This window comes from Panicum virgatum, chromosome 6N (genome assembly GCF_016808335.1).
Source record: "Panicum virgatum strain AP13 chromosome 6N, P.virgatum_v5, whole genome shotgun sequence".
Classification (NCBI taxonomy): domain Eukaryota; kingdom Viridiplantae; phylum Streptophyta; class Magnoliopsida; order Poales; family Poaceae; genus Panicum; species Panicum virgatum.
The window spans coordinates 13,877,079-13,898,468 of NC_053150.1; the positions used below are offsets into that span (position 1 = coordinate 13,877,079).

General features: G+C 44.4%; 1 protein-coding gene across 1 annotated transcript; it reads left to right on the top strand.

The window, feature by feature from the left end:
- The first annotated feature begins 145 nt into the window (after positions 1–145).
- On the top strand, positions 146–20,635 carry LOC120677936 (BTB/POZ and MATH domain-containing protein 2-like). The gene is made up of 2 exons (XM_039959121.1): positions 146–642; positions 19,732–20,635. Exons 1-2 carry the CDS (start codon positions 146–148, stop codon positions 20,633–20,635), a joined length of 1,401 nt encoding a protein of 466 aa, XP_039815055.1.
- Positions 20,636–21,390: the final 755 nt, after the last annotated feature.

A 21,390-nucleotide genomic window follows, 5' to 3' on the forward strand; every position in this document is an offset into this window, starting at 1 on the left:
CACTAGCGATGCCATAAGGGAAGTGGCCGACAAGCTCGAAGTGGCACTAAAGGCCGTGTCCGAAGGCAGCTTCAAGTCAGACAGAGAGAAAGACGAGCTGACGTACGCTCTTGGCACACCGGAACACACAGGACGTGTGCGAGGCATGGGCATAGTTCCATGGAAGCATGGATTCAGTGGCGACATAGAGACGTATCGAAGACGGCAGAGAAAAAAGGCTGAAGTAGCAGAGAAGGTGCCTGCCCTAGAAGAACAGGTTGCTTCGATCGAAGGTGCACTTACAGCTAGCCAACAGCAGCCACCAGAAGCCAGATCAACGGCTCAGCTGGAGACTAGCCCCATCGGCTCGCAGCGTCGTAGCAGCGTCGATTCAACGGAATACCCAGCCGCAGATCGAGAGGAAGCGGTTGCGGAACATTACCCCGTGGACGACATCACCGTGAGGACCCCCTGTGAACTTCTATATCAGCTCAGGAAAAAACTGAAAGTAGTCGCTCACGGGGTTGCTGAAGTCCCCGTTCAAGGCAGGACAATCCATGGCATGGCGATCCCAGAAGGATATGTTAGAGTCATGGTTGACCGTATCGAGAATGGATGGGAAGACCTCGACCTGGAGATCCCTGGAGGCTATGGAGAAGAGGAGTTAGGACAGGCCCTCCACACTTGGATCTGTTGGAAGAAACAGTACATAAGAATTGCAGGAAGGGATCCTAGCCCGTCTCCGAGGTCACCGCCAGCTGCTCAAAGGTCTCCGAGGCCAAGTTTGGATCCACCATCACAGGCCGCTGCCCAGGACCCCAGCGTTAGTCCATCGCCATCACCGGCCGCTTCCGGGGAGCCCAGTGTTATTCCGCCTCTGCCATCTCCTCCCCCCGCAAAGAAGAAGAAATCTGCTTGGGTGCTGCCACCACCACCTCCAAGGCCGAAGAAGACCCAAGCACGAAAGAAGAAAGAGAAGCCCGCGTTAGAGAAGTCAGGTTACGAAATGACTCCAGAGGAATTGACTGCTTGGGTGCAAGAAGACGTGTGCAAGCAGTTGAAGCCAAAGAAGCCTCCGCCAAAGGAACCAGTGGATCTAGCAGCGAAGAAATTCTATCTATCCATGATGTACCAACCAAAGGCTCCACTGATGTCGGACTACGACCGCTCGATTACAAAATCATGGGAGAAGAAGAGTAATCGGAGGTACAACCAAGTCCCCCAGCTCGGCGAACAACCCAAACAAAGCGTACCCCCTCTAGTAGTGCTTTCAAAAGAGAATGAAGCTACTGCTGAGTTTGTCAAGGAAACGAACCTCACAAAAGCTCAGCTCATAGGTCTGGAAAAAATCCCGCTTCACCAAGGGGCAGGAAAAAAACCATTTGTACTGGGGGAACCTCTGATGTGGCCAGAGTTAATTGACACCCTACCAACAAGAATGCATGAGTTACATCAGTGGTACTTGAAAGCATGTGCAGAGGGGTATATAATGCTAGTTGCTCGAATTAAACATACCCATTTCTCTCGGGGAATGGATGACATTTGGATTGATTTTGACCAGTTTTGTTTTCTATTCAATCAAGACGCCCTAGACAAGTCCCTCGTCAGTGTATGGTCTATGTAAGTGTTTTCTGTCAATTGTATACTCTAGCTCTACTAAGTCGTTTAGATTTCTCATTCTCTCCTTTTATTTGTAATCGTGCAGGATGAAAATGCAAGAATGCCGGAAGAGCGGGATTTACAACGTTGGCTTCATAGATCCGAATGTTATATATGAGGAGTGTGTACGCCAATTTCCTAATCGGACAGAGAGTAATTTAGTCATGTCCTTGGAAGGGCAGCACGATCGCACATTCATTCTGTTGCCGTACAACTTCAAGTGAGTCCTTTCACTTTTTGAGTCACTTCAACTAGCCAATAAGTGTATATATCTAACATTTCTTGTATCCATATGTATGTATCACCAGTTTCCACTGGATCCTACTTGTGATCGAAATCGATCAGTCACGAGTTACTGTGTGGGACTCCTTGAGGAAGCCACCAGAATTATATCAAAATCTCATAGACCACTTGCAAAGGGCATGGTCTCGGTTCCTCAAAACACAATTAGGAGTCGCGTCAGCACCGACTGAGCTTGAATTCAACCATGACAAGCCGGTACGAATATCGCACATCTACTTTCATTTATTCAAACAGCATGAATATTTCATAACATGTATATATGTATATAGTGTTTGAGACAGAACCAAGGAACCAACCTCTGCGGATACTACGTATGTGAGCACATGCACTTTTTTTGCAGAGAAACCAAGAGGGTGACCCAAGAAAACTTCGAAGTACGTATAATATTAGTAACAATTTCTTTTATTTAATTCCATGCAGGCACTAAATTAAACTATTGGTGTTTATTTATTGTTGACAGATTTGGAGAATGAAAGAGGACCTCATCGAACCGGAAAGAATTAGGGCAATTCAAGAAGCACTTTGTGGATTCCTGTTGGATGAGGTGATAAATCCAAATGGTGAATTTCATTCCGATCCAATGATAAGTGTGGCTCGAGCGGATAAAGTCAACAAACGCCGCAAGAAGGATGCCGGTGACGATGACGATGCAGATGATTAGAATTATTGAAGAATTTGTCGGAAAAAACTTATGAGAATTCATACTTGTAAATATTATTGTCTTTTATCCATGTATGTATATAATTTCTTTTATCCATGTATGTATATAATTTTTTTATTTGCTTTGCTCCATATACAAATACAAATTCTAGATACGAGTACGAGTACGAATACACAAACCGCTGCGAGTACGACTACTAATACTAATTACTTGAAATTGAAATGAAAAGAGAACAAATATAAAGCATCAAGAAGAAAAAAAATCATTTAGCACCGGTTGGTATTACCAACCGGTACTAAACTGCTCGGCCTAGCTGCTGGCGTGGCCAGCTGTTTAGTACCGGTTGGTGTACCAACCGGTACTAAACAGGCCGTTTAGTACCGGGCCAGCTGACCGGTACCGGTCGGGAAACCGGTACTAATGAGAGATTTTGTAGCAGTGTGTTATATCAAATACCTTATGATGTCCATTTGTGAAGCAGGACTTAATTCCCCTGTGTTCCAGCTCTTTCAAAACTTCTGGTGAACCTTGATCCAAAATAAACCACGGCATTCATTGAAGATGATCCTGTATGGTGGAAAGAAGAAAAATAAAGCAAATGGATATACTATATAAGCATGGGTACAATACTCCTAATGTATCTGCTCGTTTGAAAACCTTAGATGTTATGATACTTGCAACGTTATCAAGAAAACTAGTTTTGATAGAATTATACAAACATAATTTGGACAAAGTCATGCAAAAAGTACCAAAGTCAAGGGTAATATGTTCCAGAATTTTAGGAACAGAACTAGGGATCAATCTTCTAGCTATCAAATTATCGTACCTGCTCTTCCCTTTAAAAATAACCATATTTCATCTGCTAAGCCATGATCACCGCTGGACCTATATGCGGCCGCGGCCTCAAATAATTTCTGAAAAATAAATATTTGTATAGAAGCAAGGCAGTTGTAGATCCCTGAAATTATTTGTGGGACGTCATTCAGATTTTTCAGATAGTAGTAGGAAATGAGCTTTCCAGCATCTGAATTCCAGATTTACATATGAAATTATAAAAAAAGATAATATATTTTATAATGGATCTAATTATTCTCATTTGTCAAATAAAATATTCTCACTCTTTTCTAAAAGCTTGGTGAAACTTAAAACAGTTTGACTTACGGCAAACTAAAACACCTTATATTTTATGGTGGAGGGAATAAGCTATAATGGTGAAAGTGATCGGGTGCTCTAGACTAAGAGAGGGAGGGAGTGAATTAGGCAACTTAAAAACCTTAACCTAAAGCTCAAACTATTTGCACATAAATTTAAACTAAAACTTGCTATCTAAATGTGAAACTATGGTTAGACTAATGAGAAATCCTCATCCCAAAACAATTTAGTAACCTATAGCCAATCCTATATTAAGATACTACTCTGTAAAAGTAAAGGCACACAAGTTGCAATATGAAATGCGGAAACATAAAGATAGGATGAGAGGAAGCAAACTCTCGACACGAGGATTTATTCCGTGGTTCGGTTAGCCACGAAAGCACACCTACATCTACGTTGTTGAAGTACTCACGAAGAGTATTGCTTCCCGGCAATCAAGTCTCTTCCGTAAATACAATCACGGTCACCTTGATCCCGGTTTCCACTAAGGAACTTGCCCATGAAGGATGGGGGTCTCCACGTCCCCCGCATAAGGTTGTCGACGCCACTCCACAACAAGCCGGAGGGTCGTTGACATGCCGGCGAGACACCATTGCTCCAAGGGGCCGGTGCACTGCGATACAATGTTTGGTTCACTTTAGAACCATGTACAATGCAGCAACACCTTACTCTCTCACTCACTTAAGAGCTAGCCTAGCACTAACACTCTCAAAGATGTACTAAGGACTAAAGATTTGATTACTAAGCTCTTTGATGGCTTGGAGGTGTTCTTGGGTGTGGGTATGACTTCTAGCAACTCCAGCAAGCTTCAAATGGCCGGGGACGCCATATATATAGCCCACAAACTTGAAGTTGCCGTTTGTAACCGTTGGGCATTTTTCTGCGTAGGCTTCTGTTCTTCTGGTGCTCAACCGTCGGTTCAACCGGTCTCTCTGAGCTCTGAGGTAGCCGTACAGATGTCTGCTCGACCATCGGTTTAACCAACGCATTGTTCTGACGTGCGTCGATTCAACCGGTCTTGAACAACTTCTCCTCTGCGCCATTGCAAGCTCTCTAAACAATACCAAGGTCAATACACCGACGCATGTTCTTGACCGTCGGTTCAACCGGTACTGAAGACTTGGCTCTTGCGCATTTGACATGCTCTCTAAGCAATGACTAGGTGAATGCATCGACGCTTCTTGTTGTACCATCGGTTCAACCGGTGCTACTGAGTTTTCCTTACTTGGCTCAGCATTGCACGTCCAATTACACCGATGCCCACTCATCAGTCTATCGGATGCCTGCCGGTTTAACCGGTGCTGAGTCGTTGTTTAAACCGGTGCAGCTGACTTTAGATCCCTTTGTCCCACTCTCTATTTTTTCATTATGCTTTGTCGTCTCAATGGTGGTTTGGACTTGGCATTTTGACGGTGGATTGGACTTGGTGCCTCGACGGTGACGTCTCGATGGTGAATTGAATATGTTGGATTATATCCATGGGATCTAAAAATCTATAATTATAATCTCACAGACTTGTTAGTTCCATTGATTATGTTATCATTCAATCACCAAAATCACAAACAATTGGCTTAATGGGGCCGTGTTCCTTACAAATGGCAAGCAGAAATCTACCGGTATGTATACTGTTTCGGGTTTATGAGCAAAATAGAGGAATAGAAATAATAATTTGATTAACTGAATAGCAGGATCTGTGTGTGAAATTTGGAATTAAACATTGCCAAAGTTTTATCAGAAATTGAGCAGTCCACTTCCGTTATCCCGGAGTTGAGTGCTAAGAATAGTTACCTAGTTAGAATTGTCACCCCTCTCTTACCTACTTGTGTTTCATCCCTTTGCGTGCCCTTAAATATAGGGGCTAACTGCTAGCAAGATGTTTGTTATTTTTTAGTGTTCAACTTTATGGATGGAAATTAATATAAATAACTACTAATATAGAGTTCAAATTATACTACAAATACAGGAGCACATTATATTAATACCATTTTACACACTATTACGAAAACCGTTTTTAGGGACAGGTAAAAACATATTTTTAGGGCAGACGCGATAACCACTAGTTTTCGCAGCTACAAATACATTTTTCGACGTGTAATGCGCCCGGCCCTAGAAACCCATGAAACCAATTTGTAGGGCCGGGTCACCCCTTCGCCCACCCTTAGAAACCAATTTGTCAGACCCGGGACAGCGGTACTGTTTATAGACATATAATGTTCTAGAGCAAGGGATAGCTCATGGATGTACCTTACCTCTTTTGTAACTACCCGAATAGGCATAGAACTAGCTGCAGTACAAAGGAAACTACCCGATTGTATTGTAGTAGGACTCCAACTGTACTCGGCTAGAACTTTCCATGTAACCATGTCCCCCCGGATATATAAGGGCGGGCAGGGACCCCCTCCAAACAATTATCAACACCTAAGGCAATACAAACCACACAGGACGTAGGGTATTACGCAAACTCGCGGCCCAAACCTGTCTAAATCTTTGTGTTCCTTGTACCATCGAGTTCTAGAGTAGTCGATCCCTACCTACAAACCCTACTGCTAAGGGTATCCCTGAGCAGGCTTGGCGGTAAACACCGACAGCTGGCACGCTAGGTAGGAGATTCGGTGAGTTCACCAATGAATTCGATGGCCGGATCCAGCAATGCCAACATCGTGCCAGAAGGCACGACTTTCGTTTTCGGTTCCTGGGCTTGTACGGCTGATGGAACGGGAGGCTTTTCCAGCCACCTCGTCACGCCTAACTCGTCTAAATCGAAAACCCACTCCCAACTCGCCGACATCCGCGAGTCCGCGGATATCGACGAGAAAAGAGTTCCACCCGAACTCGATTCGGACAACCCAGGAAACGTGACAACTCAAAACCGAACTCTTGGTTTGGTCAAGTTTGACACAAATTCTGATTCCGAAAAGCCTTATTTTTCCAAAACTCTTGGAAAATACCTAGCTCATCTGAAGACAATCAAATGCCCTAAGATCAAAAACTCAGAACTACTCACCGGAGTGGATCAAGTTTCATGATCGATAAAGGGCTGCATCAAACTTGCAGAAACCGCTCTCAGCCCATCTGTGCTACAGCAGAACCCTAAAGCACTAAACCCTCCACCGAAGAGGTCGGGCGATATGCTCTCAGGGGTCGATCGGGTAAATCCGAAGCTTGCCAACTGCATTAAGGTGGCTGAAAGCATTCTGCAAAACAAAGAGCAGAAATCGGGAGCAGGAATCTGCGGGGGAGATGGTGAGACAAACCCCTGGCTTGTTCGGATGGGACCGTCTATCTCCGGGATACATCAGAGCCCTTCACCGAAACCTGCTCACACTCGGACTCCGAAACCAGTCGAGCCCAAGTTCGATCAGGACTTTGATCGCTTCATGAACGGTCTCGAGAACTTTGAACCATTGGACGATCTTGAAGAGTGGTCAGACAACGTCGAGCTGTTCATGGACGCTATGGCCAAACCAACCGAGCATGCTGACACTCTTTGGAAACTAGCCAAGCTTAAAAAAGGAAAACCCAAGGGCCTAGAACAATCCAGCGACTCAATCTATGACAAACCCTGGATTAAGGAGCCTAAGGGGCTAACTCCTACTCAATCATGGCGACACTGGATGAACGAGAACGCCATCCGTGTAGAGATGGACATACCGCTCCTCGCTCATCCAAAGCATACATACTCAAAAATCGGTGGGCTAACCGACTCCGAATCCGAGTACTCCTCCGATCCGGAGGAACAACTAAACGACCTAATCTAGTATAGTAGACGACCTAATCCAGTAGAGTCCAACTCGGCTAAGAACCTCAAGTCCAATTAGGACTCCCTCCCTAACCTGATTAAATATGCAACGCCGCAAGGACGGACGGTGCACCTCAGGAAGGCACAAGATCCCAACGCTTCTGCCTCACAGCTAGAGGATCTGCTCTACCAATAGAGCACTCCTTTAGACCCGTCCTCAAGCAAACAAGACCAAGAAGTTCAAGACCTCTGTCGTGAAATCCTCATGGTTCGTATCGCCGAAGAACCTGAGGGCGATCCCACGGAGCGTCTCAACCTTGGCGACTACAATTCTGATGATTTCAATGAGTACCTTTCCGACAACATGGAATCTACTCCTCCTACAATCACAGAAGCCCAAGTCACTACCAAGAAGGATCTACCTGCTCCTCCTCCTCCAGCAGTGACCGTCACTGTCCAACTGGACGAGCAGCATCCAGTAGAAGAACTCTTTGAACGTCATCACCAGCTCAACCAGAATAGGGTGTTCAGGCGTCAGCGCCTCGCTAACACCCTACCAGAATAACAAGGCGACAACTACAACTACTCCAACTGCGACCTCCGCAGTGTGATCAACGTTGGGCGCGATACGCACAACCTCATCATCTCAAGAAGAAAGGAACGGGAGGAAGTCGAGGCATGCAACCCTTCTTCCAACTACCGCATCCCGCCAAAGGCTTCCGCATCTTTCAAGAAGTACAAGCCGGCAACCACCAGTACCCGTCCTTAGGGTAAACCACGCACCCAGCATCAAGCTGAATCGTCTTAGAGTGGAAACAGGATCAACAAAGTACTGTTACACAAGTGCTTTATCCACCCAAAGAGTTCTCACACGATCTTCAAGTGTGACTCACTCCGCAAGGCCCTTGGGGCACCTCTCCTGAAGGAGACCCCACCAATAAATCTAGTTGACCTCTACATGGACTAGCTCTACCCCAAATCTAGTCGACCCCCATATCGACTAGTACTATCTTCGAATAAGTTTTATTCAGTTACGTAAACCATTGCTCACGTCCAACGTATAAGGGGTAGGTCTTAAGAGTCAGAGTCTGTCACTTTACAGTTATTTTAATTTCGACAAATCCAAATAAAGTTGATTTCTCCTATATCGACTACTTGGCTCTCGCTCACACGACCAATACCCCACCTCGAAAGTCTTGCTCAGTATTAGAGCAGCTATCGAGTAGTTTTTATGGTTCTCACTCGAGTGCTTTTTTGACATTTACGTCTTGGGCAACCCGACGGGGTTCGTACCTAACAGTTCTGTCCTAAAAGACACTCTAGTCCTCCGGTAGGACACCCTACTCACCCTACTCGAGTAGGTCTTGGAGACTCTTTCGGCACATTTATCTTGGGCAACCCGACGGGGCTAGTACCTAACAGACTTGCCCTAAGAGTTACTCCAGTCCTTGGTTAAAGGACACATTACTCGCCTTGCTCGAGTAAGTTTTGGATATCTTTCTGACATTTACGTCTTGGGCAACCCGACAAGGTTCGTACCTAACAGTTCTGTCTTAAGGATTACTCCAGTCCTTGGTTAAAGGGCACCTTACTCGCCTTGCTCGAGTAAGTTTTGGATATCTTTCTGACATTTACGTCTTGGGCAACCCGACGGAGTTCGTACCTAACAGTTCTGTCTTAAGGATTACTCCAGTCCTCGGTTAAAGGACACCTTACTCGCCTTGCTCGAGTAAGTTTTGGATATCCCTTCGATATTTACGTCTTGGGCATCCCGACGGGTTTCATACCTAACAGTTCTGTCTTACGAATTACTCCAGTCCTTGGTTAAAGGACACCCTACTCGCTGGCTCGAGTAGGTCTTGGATACTCTTTCGGCACCTTCATCTTGGACAATCCGACGGGGTTAGTAGCTAACAGACTTGCCTTAGAGTTACTCCAGTCCTCAGGTAGGACACCTTACTCGCTCTGTTCAAGTAAGTTTGGGATGTTTCTAGAATATTCACATCTTGGTTAACTCGACGGAGTTCAATCCTAACAGTCCTATTCTAGAAATCAATCCAGTCCATTAATATGACATACTACTCGATACGATAGAGTAGTTCGGGCCATTTTCGTAAACAGCTGCATACTATCTGGGTAACCAAACAAGGTCTATCCTAAATGGTCAACTACAAAAACACCTCAAAGAATATAGATAAGCCCTTGATACTCTAAAATAAGTTGACACAAGTTTCCCGCTTGCTTGGTTTACTATGAATCCCCATTACAAAATCTTTTTGCCTCGAGTACTTGACGGGTACTACTCGCTTGCTTGAGATACAAAAAGAACTCCTGTTTTCCCTTAGTACTCTAAGTAGTTGTCGAGAGCTGCCTGTCTTCTTATTTATCAAGAAACTTATTATACCTCCTAAAATACTCAATAAGAGTTCTCCCCCCGATTGGACAACAAAGTTCATATTAGCCACGTGCTAATTGAAAATTTTTCCTTCAAAAAGGAAATTCATACTAAGCTACGGCTTCTCACACCTTTAAGTGCTATTCCCACTTGGTTAATCCCGCGGGATTCAATCCTAACCGGTCAGCACTATGGTTATGATTCAAAACCATACAAACTCGATTTGATTCGAGAATATGTTGCCTCCCAAGGCACCCACAGATACAATGCATCGTATCTACTATTATGATTGAGTGGGCCCAATGCTGCCTACACTCAGGACCGACGAGTACAACTACTCGACACATTAAGGGATTCCACAATCCTAATAAGTACTTGACTTTACACAAACATCCAGCATTTGTTCAAAGTACTTCTTACTCACATGCCAAATACTAGAAAAGCTTAAGGAGACTTTGCTCTGCTCAAGGCTTCTACAATCTGATCAGCCACCCTAGAAGTTTCTGCCAAATACTAACGGAACTGATCATCAGTACAATCAGCCTTGGCTCCTCGTCCAAGAGCATTTAGACGAGTGGTTGGCCAATAAGATTTCATCAACCCAAGTATGTGACCCACGTACTGGCGGGTGATGGTTGAAACAAACCTCTCAAAAGCTCCGGAAACTTTGCGAAGCCTCCCTGCCAGTGTGAACGGTTCATCTCCATCTCTAACTGGGATAAACATGGCCTCAACTACCTCCAGGGCGGCATCTTTGACTTCTTTCAGATCGACGAGCTCACGCTGCATCGAGTCTCGAGACTCTGACAAAGTCTTGAGCTGTTACAGCACCGTCGCTGCCTCACGGTCAGGGTCCTCCTTGATCTTCTTAAGCTTCTCTATTTCATCTACGTTTCGGTACATAAGAATCTTTAAATCCAGTACCAAGCTTTCCTGAATCTCTAAAGATTTGGCACAAGCTGCGTACTCGATAGAGAGAAAATCTTATAAACACTAAGCAGATCTACTAGTCGAGTGCATATCAAATGCTAAAGACTAATCTTTCTTAAATTGGAAAAGCTTTTTCAGCTTCCCTTCAAGAGCAGTCTTCTCAGATGAGAGCGTCTTTACCCTCTCCTTGAGAGCATTCAGCTCTGTCTCATCTGGCGACTGGACACCCTTTCATCCCAGTGCCTCCTGCAAAACAAAAAGATCAGTACACTACTCGATCTACTCTAAAAGTACTCGAAGCATTCGACTACTTACCTCCAGCAGCTTGAAAGCTAGCTCCACCTTCTCTCTTGGCAAGTCACTTCCCGATATGACTGGGGAAGTACTCGCCACAACAACAGTCTTCTTGGGCACTTCTTCAATCCTTCCTACAGTATTCCCCGTGATTTGGGAATCTAAAGGAAGAACATGCTACTTAACCACACTAAGAGCAAACAGAAGGATACCTTTCTACAAGGCACTACAAGCTTACTTGTAGGGGTCTCCGCAGGCTGTTTATCACCGCCTCCCTCAGGAAGCTTCTCGCCTTCTCCTTCTCCTGGAAGCTTGCGGCTTCCACCATCCTCCGGGATCTCCTCATTGGCCCTCTCAGGATTGGGCAATGGAGAATCCTGAAGCATACTATTGGCCATTACCTCTGAATCATGAGTACTCATCTCAGGAGTACTCGGGGGCTTCTCCAGCCCCGGCTGAGAATCCAAGTGGCTCTCAGCCCCCACCTCCTCTCCCAGGACTGCATCTCTATAAAGACAAAGTAGTTACAAACTACTAGATTCAAAATAGATCCTACACATACAAGTTCTAAAGAACTTACGCAGGAGCTCTTATTAGGGCAAACCCCTTGATGCCAAATTTGCGGGCAGGCTTTGCAATCATGGCTAGCTTACCCGCATCGACGGTCTTATTTATATCGGAACTACTCGCTGAATGAGTGGCCCCGATCCCACTTGATGGGTCCACTGTGGTGGAGGGGACAGTTTGTCCCACCGCAGCATCATCCCCAGATGCTGAGGTCCGTGGTACCTTAGCCGCCGGACTGAGAAAAGCAAAAACACAAATCAAAACTTGCATATCGACAACTAGAAAGTACTCGATTGCAAAATAACTAGCTACTTACCTGTCGCTAGTGGGATGGGAAGAGCTGCTATGCTTTCTCGCCGCTGACCGAGTACTCCTTGGGCGCTTGGTTTGGGCATCAGCACTTGGAGTGGGGCTGTGCTCCCCATCACTCATTTCCCCAGACGTTGCCTCATCTATACAACCAAGTCTGGATATCAGTACTGTTTATACGAAATCTCATATGAGCATACCAAGATTTGATTAACAGATTGAGGAAATTAGAATAACAAAAGGGTGAACAAATGCCTGGTAGCGAAGGACTACTCTTAAAGCGATCCACGTCCTCCTACAGAAAGTAAATCCTATCAGATTTACACTATGGTAAAGTACTCGATTCCTATGAATCGACTACTCTTATCAAGTACCTGCTTTGGTGGATTCGCAGCAGAAAATGTACCAGGAACAACTGTGATTCTATTTACAATCTTCAGAAGTCGTTGTATTCGACTAAAAACTACATCATCCGAGATCTCTTCCTTCGAGTATCTTGACGGATCAGTTGGTCCTTGATACTGGAATCCAAGCGATTCCCGAGCATGCAATGGCTGGATTCTTCGCTTCATCCAGTCAAATATGACTGTTTGCCTAGTCAACATATTTTGCCTTAAAATGACAATCCGCGCGAGTAGTTCACAGATTTGACTCTCGTCAACTAGTTTTTTATTCCACCCGGGCCATTGGATTGGAGGGCTGGGAGTAATGGATGGAAAACTTCTCGACTGGTTCTCGATATAGAACCACTTGGGTTTCCATTCGATTACTTTATTACTAAGGTCATAAGGGATATACACTCTATCCTTCCTTTGCCTAAGTTGGAGACTCGCGCCCCTACTATATCTAAGATGAATCTGTTGGGCTGCGGTTTCAAATGAAAAAGAAAGCAAAAGAGCTCAAAATGGGGCTCGATGCCCAGAAAAGCTTCGCATAAATGCACGAAGATGGAAATATGAACAAAGGAATTTGGGGTCAGATGATGCAATTGGATCCTGTAGTAGCGCAGGAGTCCAGAAAAGAAAAAAGAGCAAGGAAACCCCAATCCTCGTTCCATGTATGAGGTGAAAGCAACGATTTCCCCCGTATTTTCATATGGATGATCTGAACCCAAGGCAGGACGCTATTGGATAATAGATTTGGGAACTAAAAGACCCTGCGACACCAGAGAATCTAAGTCAGATTGAGAACACTTGTGTTCCAACCCTCATCACGGGTTGGCTCTGCAGCCACACCCTTCCCCTTGGTCGCTTTCTTGGGGGCCATCCGGAAATCTACGGATCGCTTCACGCGCATACACTGGCGGAAATCCTAGGGCGATAGTGGGGAGCAAAGGGAAACAAGATCTTTGGATCTGGGAGCTCGAGAGTGAAAAGACAGATCTGAAGCAGTAAAAACAAGTGGCGGTTGGTGGGGTAAAACCTAAGTTACCACTTCATTTTATTATGGTGGCGGCAACATGGTAAAAACACCCAACAAGCCAACAGTTCGTTGCAAATCACAGAAATAACGGGATTTAAAAGAGACATTCCTTTTTCTGAGATTACATTCTGGAATAGAAAACACTCACATCCCTAGTCGACTACTTGACACTCTTTTCCTTAACTGGGATTACATTCCAAAACAAGGATAAGTACTCGATACAGTACAACTACTCGACATTACAACTCGAGTATTTTTTGCATAACTTTACAAACGACTCGGGTCTGCGCGCACACTTCTTGGCTTCCTGAGAAGCATGCTGCAGCTAGATCGGCCCAAGGCCGTGACAAAGTACAAACTTGTTATTCCCATTGCATGAATAAAGATATTTGTATTCAGGGAGATAAGCTACAAGAGTATGGAGGCAGATTACAGTAATCACCTCGCAAGTCCTCTTGTAGCATCTTGCAGAGAAATTTCTCCTTCTCCCTGAACACTTTGTGGCAAGATCAAGCTTCCCCGCCAAAGATGACAGTTCTTGGGCACCCAGAAATAGGCAACCCCAAGGATGTGACACAAGAAGACCCAACGCAACGACCCCAAATCTGCCTCATTGGAAGATGCCAGGACATGATGTCCAGCATGGATCCGATGAGAGCTCTAGGGATGCAGGAGGAGGCAGCAAAGACTTCTCTTATCACTCACAAGTTCTCTTCTAGCATCTTTTGTTGGAAGGAACTACGTAAAATTCAGGAGGCCGAGAACAAGAACACCAAGAAAAAGTCATGGTTGCTACACTTTGGTGCTTCTGACAAAAGCCTCTCCCCTGCCTTTTATAGCCACAAGGAGACTTGCTAAAGGAGAATTCGTGAATCAATAGTACACATTTCACAGACGCATTCATGACAGCATTCATGGACTCAGTCAAAGCAGCAATAATGCATATTCTCCAAACAGTAACGTCTCATGTGAGCACTGAATAAAGATCCGTACATCCTGGGTTTTATTCCTGAAATTATTTCGGGTGCAATTAGTGTGGCGGATCCAATTGTATCATTTTTCTGGGATTTTACCCAAAAAAAGAGGTCTTTCGGATTCCGGATCTGATGAATCATTCAAATAATCTGAAGGATAAAATCTAATGCCACGACTTAAATCCTTAATTCCAAATCTATGCTCGAGGGCTACTCGCAGCAAAAGGGTTTTTGATTTAAGGCTCGGGGGCTGCTGGATATAGGCGTCAGAGATCTATTTTTCAATTTTTTTTGGAAAATGGTCTGAAGTGACCCTCAGCCTGATTCTGCGATTCAACCTAAGGCTCGGGGGCTACTCCATATGGAGCGCGAGTACTTTGTGTACCATATATGATCAAGATTTCAGGGCTTGAGCACCTCACAGCCTCGAAACAAACGGAAGTACTTGAAGGACTACTCGACGTATTTGAAGGAAGGACCAGAAGAACCAAGAAGGATGTTCTGACTACTTGAAGTACTCGAAGACGCCCAGCCAAGTACTCGACGCCTGCAGGACTCGGCTACGAAGAGCTCGGGGGCTTGTCAGACCCGGGACAGCGGGACTGCTTATAGACATAGAATGTTCTAGAATAAGTGATAGCTCATGGATGTACCTTACCTCTTTTGTAACTACCCGAATAGACATAGAACTAGCTGCTGTACAAAGGAAACTACCCGATTATGTTGTAGTAGGACTCCAACTGTACTCGGCTAGGACTTTCCATGTAACCCTGTCCCCCTGGATATATAAGGGCGGACAGGGACCCCCTCCAAACAATTATCAACACCTAAGGCAATACAAACCACACAGGACATAGGGTATTACGCAAACTCGCGGCCCGAACCTGTCTAAATCTTTGTGTTCCTTGTACCATCGAGTTCTAGAACAGTCGATCCCTACCTACAAACCCTACTGCTAAGGGTATCCTTGAGCAGGCTTGGCGGTAAACACCGACAGATCACCCCCTCGTCCGCCCCTCGAAACCGATTTGTAGGGGCTGGTCACCCCCTCACCCGCCCCTGAAAACCGATGTGTAGAGGCGTGTCACCCCCACCCGTCCATACAAATTAATTTTTAGGGGCGGATCGGAGGTGACCCACCCCTAAAATTGCATTTCCAGGGCGGGTGAGTGGGTAACTCGCCCTGAAAATATTTTTCCAGTCTGCCAAGAAAATTTCACAGATTTGAATTTGAAATTTTCTATTCTATTTTCTGCTATTCTTAAAACTTTGAATCCCGATAATTTTGATCTATAAAGCTAGTTTGGAATCGAGACATGGAATATGTTTGATAAATATAAATACTTACGCATACAAAATTAGATCATATAGAAATAAAATATCAATAGAGTACATCATTAAAGTACACATTAAATATTTGTTTTCCCTTATTCCCTACGAGCGCTACTACAGTCGGCATGGTGCTCTGGATTATCCTACTCACGAAGGCCAAGGTATTTACCATCCATTGCTAATTCTTGTGCATGTGCCTTTCATGTTGACCACTTCATGCAGAATGAAACAACACAAACAATCGACTATATTTAGAAGTTGTTTCTCCTGGAGCTGGCTCGGGTGCATTTTCGGGTGAATATGCAATTATTGAATCCATGGAAAAATTAAGCAAGTGTTAGTTACAGTAAAAAAACAATGTACACATATCTATCACTAATATAGAGTAGCTCCTTACCGGTTTGGGATTAGTAGTATATCTTCCTTGCACCCTCATATGCTCGCACATGTAGTACCCATAGTACATAGAAATTGAAAGGTTGCTTGTGGCATGAGACCTGTGTGCATATAGTCATTTTCTTTGTTCTGTCGGCGAGATGAGCTCCTTCTTTATATGTTTAGTACCGTAAGCCTTATTTTGAAAAGAAAGAAATAGAAAGTTAATATATATATACATGGACGAGTTTTTTCTACATTCGTGTGTAGCTACTCTCATCATCAATATACCATTAAGTGTATGTCCGCATACTCATTTATCACTTTGAGTATGTTCATATACTTATTTTAAGATACTTCAAAGGTATATACATGAAAAAAAATTAAAAGCAGCCCTATTTTTTAATATACTATGATTATACCTTAGTATTTGTATATAAAATAAGTATGTCCATATACTCTATGTATGGTCACATATCCAACATATATATCATCATATATATTCTAGTATGAACACATACTCCGCGTACATACTCTTTGTTGGAGCATATACGTCATGTATCATGAGATACACATATGCGAGTAGCTACAAGCAAGTGTGGAAATGAATTTTCCATATATATATATATATATATATATATATATATATATATATATATATATATATATATAAAGAAGGACTACATGACATGTATATATACACACACCTCTATGAAGAAATTACCATGATGTATATAGAAAAGATAAAAAATTCACTAAAAAATGCCTAACGTGTCTGGCTCAACAGAGGCGACACTATTCCTCACACCCTTCCCTTTCCTTTTATTCCCGTCGGCTAGACCTTGATTGTTGCCACCATAGTAACAGACATTATATTTGTACCAACTAGCAGAATATACAGGACATTTGTCCAAGTCTTTGAAAGTATACTCACGATACAAAATATAATGATTTTGGACATGCATGAATTCTTTTCCCATCCATCGTGAACGGGCTGACAAGCTTCTTTTCTCAATATGTGTTGGCTGACAGTCTATTTGGTTTTGGAAACAACCAAGCCAAGATATGCAGCAGATTGTTGAAACTACCTTCTGACCAACTATACTTAGCCTTTAGAGTCAAACATCTCAAGTATGAGTCAACATCTCAAGTTTGAAACGAAGCACGGTCATGTATTTCGGACATCCCTTTGATCGCTCGTATACATATTTCCCCTGCTGGTTTTTTGACCGTCTCGAAATTTGCTAACCCCTTGGAACTACCAACAATAGCTCCGCTTCGATGTGAAGCAACAGCTGGCTTAGGAAATCAACATCATCAATTTTGTTGTCAGTACTATCACCATCGATGGGCCCCTCGTCGATGCCATCACCATGGAATCCACCAACACCATCATCATCACCGCAACCACCATCAAAATCATCATAAGCATCAAACAACCTGTCAAACTACTCATCTTGTATGATTTCATCGAGTGGATTATTCATCGGAGGGGGAGCATTCTCGCCGTAATACGTCCGTATCATGTAGTCCTTAACAAACCACCTACCAACACATGCGATCTGATTGTAGTTGTGTCATTGAATACTCTCAGATTCTTGCAGGTTTTGTATGGGCAAGATATCCACTGTGCCTTCTTATTCTCCACAGCTTGAATTAATTTATTAAGTTCTGCATGAAAATATGTGTCCTTTCTTCGTGCTTTGTATATCCATATACTATCCATCTCTAAACAGTAATAAATAATTTAAATGGATTAAAACAATCTTTATGGAAATGGAGCCCTAAATGGCTATAAATATATTGAAAAGGTTAATTTGACGAGTACTAATAGAAAAAAAATCAAAATCCAATGTGTTATTATACCATTAAATCTTGGGAAAAAATTTATCATGCATGTGTGTAAAGGTAAAAAAATAAATCAATTTTTTTCTCAATGAACCCTAAATGGTCAGAAATATATACTTCTATCTATGTGTAGATATTGAAAAAAAAGTTAATTTAACTAGTACTGAATAAAAAATCAAATCTAACCTATTACTGTATCACCAGATCTTGTAAAAAAATTCTGTCATGCATGTGTGTAAAGATAGAAAAGAATTAATCAATTTTTTTTCTCAAAAGAAATGGAGCTCTAAATGTCCATAGGTATATACTTATATATGTGCATAGATACTGGAAAAAATTAACTTAACTAGTACTAAATAAAAAATAAAACCCAACCTATATGATGTACCACTAAATTTTGGGAAAAAATCTATCATGCATGTGTGTAATGATAGAAAAAGAAATCTTTTTCTCTGTTTTCCATAGATTTTAAAACTCTCTCCCCTTTTACATTTTCATGGATTTTCAGGGAACACCTCTCTGAACAAATAATGGGTTGTCGGAAGAAGGAGGAAGGGTGGTCTACGCCTTTTTTTGTCAGGTATTTTTAGAGGCGGGTAAGAGGTGACCCGCCCCGGAAAATACTTTTTTAGGGGTGAGTCGGTTGTTACAATAGTCCTGCTTCTTTTGTAACAACGGGTTATATTTAAAAAATCGAAATATTGCTATAAATCATTTTTTAGTAGGGATTGTATTTTCCCAATATAGTTCATTCACCAATCACAACTAACGTAGTATCCAAAAGGGAGAAAAAGTATGAGAGTCCAGCAAAGCCTGGGTGTTGGCCTTCGATTCCTTCTTTTCCGCAGCACCGAAGATCTCCCACGCTCCTCGTTTCTCGGGCTTTGATTCGCTGGTGATCCTGGTCACACGTCCAGATTTTCTTTGTCCACATCATCTGAATAATTTAGGGTTGGCGCCTTGGCGGCGCTTGCGGGTGTCCAGATCGAGCGCCACCATTCTTTGATCCTCTCTCGACCCTCGTCAAGCTAAGTCGCCATCGACGTCTCGGCATGCATCACCTGACGACGACACCGACCACGGTTTCGATGTGCGCTCCGGAGGCGGAGGAAGGCAGCCACCTGTTCGAGATCCTCGGCTATAGCAAGCACAGAGGGATGGGCCAGGGCCCGGACGATTTCTGTTGGGATTAGTCCATATTAATTGTGGGGGGAGAGTTGAACTAACATAAAAGTGGGGGAGTCTTTCACCTTTTGGGCTAGTTTTTGTGGTGTAGCAAGCTTCCTCCGGGTGTGCGCCTGTTGGGCCGACTCTCCTAGTTTTTGGGCCGACAATTGATATCAAAGATGGGTCCGCAATCTCCTGTGTCCGTATACACTCGGATGGTGTAGGCCCGAAGCCCGGTGGACCCGTGGGTGTGAGGCCCGAAGCCCAGTGGACCCGTGGGTGTGAGGCCCGTGTGTGCTCGTGTGTCGAGCCGGTTAGTGGTGGACCGTGGGTGTGAGGCCCATATGTGCTCGTGTGTGGAGCCGGTCACTGGTGTGTGAGGCCCATATATGCTCGTGTGCGGAGCCGGTCACTGGTGAACTATGATGTGAGCCCGGTCAGTGCTAAGGGGCACCAATGTGTGCGCCCGTTGGGCCGACTCTCCTGGTTTTTTGGCCGGTAATTTCATCGAGTCAGATACCTTCTCCGTCGGCGGCCATGACTAGTCCATCCGAGTCCCTGAGGGGTACAGCGAAGTGAGCTACGACAACCCAGATTGCATCTCAGTTTATCTTCAGCTCTGCAGCAAAGGCGCCCATGTGCGGGCGTCCTGCGACCTGAGGCTTGTCGACCAGCACACCGGGATGTCGGCGTCGGAGCACACGACGGAGCCGAGGATGTTCAGCTCCGGCGAGCTTAGCATGTACGCTCCGCAGACAAGCCTGTTCATGGATCGGAGCAGCTTGGAGTCTTCCGCCTACCTCAAGGACGATCACCTCACCATCGAGTGCATCGTCACCGTGTTTAGAGATCCACAGGTGTCTGACACCAAATCACGCCCTTGGATTCAGGTGCCTGCAGCATCGGAGATCGGGGAGCATCTCGGCAAGCTGCTGGAAGCAGGCCATGGGGCAGACGTCACGTTCAGGGTAAGACGGCAGACGTTCAGGGCGCACAAGTCCCTGCTCGCCGTGCGATCGCCGGTGTTCGAGGCGGAGTTCTGCGGGCCGATGAAGGAGGCGACGGCGCAGCTCTTGATCATCAAAGGGATAAACCCTGTTGTGTTCAGGACCCTTCTGCACTTCATCTATACCGACTCCTTGCCCGCCTTTGATGATCTTGAGAGAGGTGAACGCAGTGAAATGATTCGGCACTTGCTTGTGACTGCAGATAGATATGCCATGGACAGGTTGAAACTGATATGCCAAAGCATACTCTGTGAAGAACTTGATTTCAGAAATATGGAAAAAACGCTGGCTTTAGCTGACCGGTATCACTGCGATTTGCTGAAGGAAGCTTGCATTGAGTTCATCTCATCTTCAAAAGTCATTCTGAGTCTCAAAAGGAAGCATTCTTGTGTCACCAGGGATGCACTGGGAGCATCAACTATTACTAGTGAAAAAAGAAGGAAGAAGAGTATTAAGTCCAGGAATCAAATCAAAAGAAGAGGATTATACGCTGAAGATGAAGAGAAGCTTGCTAGCTGTTAAGTAATAGGTAATTTCTAGTTCTACAGACAGCTGCTCCAAAAAAAAATCTAGAATAAGACAGTGGTACAGCACTCTCCAGTCAGATCATGATGAATTACAGGTTTAATTAAGGATTCATTCTTTTTGTCTTTTAACTTGTTGTAAGGAACATGGCCCCATTAGGCCATTGTTTTGTGATTTTGGTGATTGAGTAACAATGCAATCAATGGAACTAATGAGTTTGTCAAGTGAACATTTGTAGATCCCAGGGATGAAGCAAAAAGGCCAAGCAAAGCGAAACACGAAAAAAGAACTCAAAGAAACGCTGAATGAGATGAGTTCTACAGAAATCAGTAGCACCGGTTGCACCGGTGACAAAGCACCGGTCTAACCGGTTGGCTTCGGATACACCGGTGCCATACTACCAGTGCATTTGGTCTGCGCAAAAGGGAGTCAAACGAGGAAGCCCAAATTGCACCGGTTGAACGGGTGGTGCTAAGTTGATGCACCGGTGCAAGCACCATGCTATGTACCAGAGAGCATGTCAAGTGGCCAGGGCGCAAAGCTTCAGGACCGGTTGAACCGGTGGCCACCGGTGCAATACACCGGTCTAATCGGTGACAGCCACGTCAGCTGTCAGAAGGCCAACGAATAGTGCAGAGCCGTGAATGACCAGTTGCACTGGTGCCCCCTCACCGGTCTAACCGGTGCCCTGTGCAGAAAAGGCCCAACGGCTAGTAACGGCTCTATCAACTTGGTGGGCTATATATATATAT